Source organism: Aphanomyces astaci (assembly GCF_000520075.1).
Source record: "Aphanomyces astaci strain APO3 unplaced genomic scaffold supercont1.378, whole genome shotgun sequence".
Classification (NCBI taxonomy): domain Eukaryota; phylum Oomycota; class Saprolegniomycetes; order Saprolegniales; family Verrucalvaceae; genus Aphanomyces; species Aphanomyces astaci.
The window spans coordinates 9,021-13,468 of record NW_009798641.1 but is presented as its reverse complement, the minus strand read 5'-3'; the positions used below and the strand labels follow the sequence as shown (position 1 = coordinate 13,468).

Sequence of the window (4,448 nt, the reverse complement as noted above, 5' to 3'; positions counted from 1 at the left end):
AGGACCTACTATAGGAATGAATCAATGATGAAGTTGCTTGTACTATACCGCTGTTGACTGGTCGCGTGCAGAGCGGCCATGGCCCTCGGCCCTCGGCACTTGCACCTCGCCACTTGCACGTCGCTGGTGGCACCAATGAAATAGCCAGTATGGTCTCCTAAATTCTATAAAGACTCACCTCTATACATAACACTACCTCTAATATCAGATAATTATGTCACGAAAAGCCTAAATTATCGATATCTAGAAATTTGTATGACGCTCTTAACATCCACAACTTGAACTTCAGCATACAGTGGATAACCTCTTTAAATTTGTATAAATTTATACACGTGGGGGCTTCTCTTAACATACGAAGTACGGTACACAAACTGACTTTGAACGCTCAACTGTCCGTGTAACGGTACCATTAGTGCAACGACAGTACAATCTATGGTAGTGAAAGCTCTGTGTTCGGTTGCTTTGAATATGTCGAATATACTGTACTTCAAATTTGTACGACGCAATGGATTAGCAAAATTTTGAGAACGAGTGTCGGCCGGTTGTGAAATAGTATCACCTGTCGCAATACATATACACTATTACGGTATGCGAATTCTACGGTGATTATTCCACAACCATGAAGTATTATTGTGAATTTCACCCAAATTTGGACTTGAGAGTTATGTCGCCCAAATACAGTAGTTGTTTTTTGCGCAAGTAAAATCCGCATAATCATCAGGATTGCGCAAGTATATCTTGCGCAAAAGCAATATATCCTCTGACACATATCTTTTGAGAACTTGCAGAATGTCAAAAGGTGAAACGGATAGATATATGGTTCTTGCGCAAGTACACTATCCGGATTGCTGTTTCGAGAGCTCACACCGCTTCAGAGCGGCAACAAACGTCGATGGGTCCAACAATTGGAGCGAGTTGCGCTGATGGACAACTAGGTGGTGATGATATAATTGCTTTGCGTTCCGTCTACTCGCCAGCAGTACATGTCAATTCTAGCGCGGTTTTCCCGTTGGCTCGAACATTATTCCCCCGAATCACTCATCAAAGGCAAGGTGGCCCTCCCTGTGACAAAGGCTGTGTGCCAAAGGTTCCTTGCATACATATCCATCAAACGCGACTCCAAAGGACGCGAAATAACTCCTCGCAAGCACAATTCGTCTCCACCATCAATGGATTTTCCAACGCAATCAAGCATCTCTATAAAGAAGAAGGGCGCGTCCTCAGCGACGAGCTACAGGGTATGTGACGTAATCGTTGTAGATTTTGCCAATGGATACAAGCGCCAGATTACTTCACGCTCGATGGTAAGGTGTACTTGGATTGACGGTCACTGATTACCATAAACAAATTGCCATGTGACATAGCGTTCAAGTTTCCGGCACAATGTGCTATGGACATGGGACACGATCATGGCTTGAACATATCTGTTCATTGCTTTCTCGTCTTTTGTTGGAACACGATGAGTCGGTCTGTCTCGGCATCGTCGATCATGTTAAATCACATTGTTTGGGAAGGTAAGTACCTCCTCTTTTGTCAAGACCTTAACATCGTTTAGGTGACTGCTTGGTGATTCGATTTGGGCGACTCAAAAACGACCAAGAGGGGAAATACTGCGCCCCCCGAAATGTATATGACAACCCCTTGCAGCCATACGTGTGTCCAATTTTGAGGTGGAGATATATTAGTTGCATAGAATCAACAGTGTTTGGTGTAGTTTGGCGATTTTGGTTTTCACATGATGTGTCCAGCAAGAGAACGGCCCCGTCCTGTTGTTTGGCCACAATGCGAAAGAACGCTTTGCAAAGTGGCTCTCGGTGATTTGTTCCGCCTCCAAGGACACAATATTGTCCATGGGGCTCAACATCACAGGGATTGGAACGCATTCTCTGCGCAAAGGTGTGGCCACTGCTCTGACAAATACGCCAGGCGGTCCTCAGGCAGTGTCGGTTTGGCTCCGCGCTGGATGGAGCCTGGGTGGAGCCAGGGTCGATACATTTTCGCTGGCTCGGGTGGTGATCAATTTGTAAGAAGAGCATCTGCAGGTGTATTCCACTCCTCTATATGCTACAGGATTGATAACGATCATTTCAGTTATATGTAGGTCTCAACGTCAATGTTGCTTCGTTTGCTACACTGCCCCCTCACTTCCATGGTCCGGTGTTGAGTGTGGAGTAATGGAAATGTATCGTGCCCGGCTATGACAGCCATTATCCGCCAACGTTTCGTACAACCATGCCCTTTCTTTTGGCATCATTGGTTCATCATCGTGTTTGGCTGAAACAACACCTCAGCCCCTCTCATCCTCTTCTGTCAGGTCTGCTGGTCGACCTGCCTGACGAGGTGTTGCTTGGTGTCATGTGCAATCCTGTGTCGAAAATGATGACCACCGGAATCCCCCCCCCATGTTGCCCAATCCAACAAAATTCAGACGCTGGACAACGAAGTCAAAATGATGGGCTCGACCATACAGCAGAAATTGGACGAAATGCCTGCGATTGTGGCCGGTGAGCTCCTCGCACAGGGTGGAATGAGTGGAAGCTCTCAGCTGATAACCGGTGCATTCCATCAAGGGCTCTCTCAGCTCCGTGAGAGCATTCTCCGTGATTTGCAACAGCCCGAATTGAGCGTCGATCCCATGGTCCCTGCCGAGTCAAGTACGACGATAGATGCCTCCTCCACACCGGAGTTCAGTCGTGGATTTCCCACTCAATTTCGGTTCCCAAAATGTAAATTGTCCGAGTTTTGGATGGTGTGGTGGCGTGGAGTACCCTCCGACCATATACCGCCTCTCAGGTTTGTCAAGTCACGAGATCTATCAAACTCAAGTGATGTGTCGAATTTCTCGAAAGCCAAGAGAATTATCAATGCACTCGTCAAGCATTCCGACAAAACGGCGTACATTATCTCCCAACTCGACCCAAACGACAGCTCTGCCGAATTCCTGGCGTGCTACAAAAAATTTGCCGTGTCTATGAGTATCCCTACAAGCAACGACGAATGGGAAGCGCGGCGCATGGACGAAATGAGCTACCTCACGTTGTATCGGTCCTTTTCCACGTCCTCTGTGCCGCCGTGAGTTATCGTACAAAAACAAATGTGTGACGCACGCACGGTGTTTCGACGGCCTTCCTGTTGGACTCTCGACGTGTCCTGCACAGTGCAACGGGTGGTATAGCAGCATGTATTAGCAGAATTGACTCCTACCATTGTGACCTTGTCGTTCATCTCGGCCTTGGTCTCGGGCCTTCGCACACAGCATTCGAACGTCGTAGGCTATGGTTCTTTGAGAGTGATCTATCGTGATGCAGAGGGTGGAGTACCTGGTTGCATTGCCGTGGTTGTGTCGTTCAGGTCTGTCATGCCATCGGTCCCTTCGCGTGTGACTGCGCTACTGCTTGGCAATGGTTCATTGATAATGGCCTTTCGCGATGTCATGGGTGGCGTACCTGGTTTCATTGGTCGTTCGTGCGCTGTGGTTGACCACGACGCTGGATCAATGCTGAGTGAGCATCTTGCTGCGCCTTTGACTCCATCGTGTCGGAGTCCATGACCTCAAAACCAAAAGTACCGTCAAAACTCGATAAATATCATGTTTCAGGGGTTGCTCAAACACTTGCACAAAGGGTCGAATATCCTTTCGAACCTATTTGATCCTATTTAATCTTGTACACGCTATACTACATGTATACAAAGATTAGTATATATTGGTTTTGCCTAATGCGGTGGGGTCAAATGTTTGGATTGGCACAAATTCGACATGATGTGATTTGATTGGCTCATGGGGTTCTTTAATCGATTCTCCTAAGACATTCGATTCTCCTGAGGGCTTCCCTACTTTTCACAGTACTGTATCTCATTGTGGCCACGTATTATTGTACCATTCTTTTTAGTAATTCCATGTAGTTAGAGGAAACTTTATAGATCATATGGTTTGATTCATTTTCATTGGACGCCAGTGGAATTTCTGGCTGGTTTTCCCTACAAGGTTCGCTTAACCTAAAAGGTGTTTGCCGATGAAATTTCGGTAAAAATGAATTCTTCATTTTTCTCATGCCAAAAAATGAATTGTATGGTGCACGTCAACTAAAACCTTCCAACTGGCCAAATCCACGACTGCAGGTTTTATTGTTTAACGTACTAAAATTGTAGTTAAACCTTAATCGTTCATACGTTAAACCCTGATTTCATGCGTTTTATTCCTCAGGAGGTAGGTTAAAGCTGCGGGAACATTCCGGATACTACCTACGGATACCAGTCACATACAAACATCAAGATGCATTTCAGCGGCCACCCCTATGGCCAAATTTTCACCCGCCTATGTAAAACACCACTAGGTTAAAGATCTATTTCGTCGCCAATTTATCACCAATTTTGAATCTGAGACGTAGAAATTCTTCACCACATTGAGATCTGTCGATTCCACGTCTCTATTTGTACTCCCTCCGTGT

At 46.1% G+C, this 4,448-nt stretch overlaps 2 protein-coding genes across 2 annotated transcripts; both read left to right on the top strand.

Annotated features, from left to right (window-relative positions):
* Positions 1-1,459: 1,459 nt before the first annotated feature.
* On the top strand, positions 1,460-2,027 carry H257_19157 (hypothetical protein; the record flags this gene model as incomplete). The annotated part of the gene is made up of 3 exons (XM_009848305.1): positions 1,460-1,514; positions 1,556-1,626; positions 1,749-2,027. 3 exons carry the CDS (start codon positions 1,460-1,462, stop codon positions 2,025-2,027), a joined length of 405 nt encoding a protein of 134 aa, XP_009846607.1.
* Positions 2,028-2,485: 458 nt separating this feature from the next.
* Positions 2,486-3,076, top strand: H257_19156 (hypothetical protein; the record flags this gene model as incomplete). Its single annotated transcript, XM_009848304.1, has 2 exons — positions 2,486-2,654; positions 2,850-3,076. 2 exons carry the CDS (start codon positions 2,486-2,488, stop codon positions 3,074-3,076), a joined length of 396 nt encoding a protein of 131 aa, XP_009846606.1.
* Positions 3,077-4,448: the final 1,372 nt, after the last annotated feature.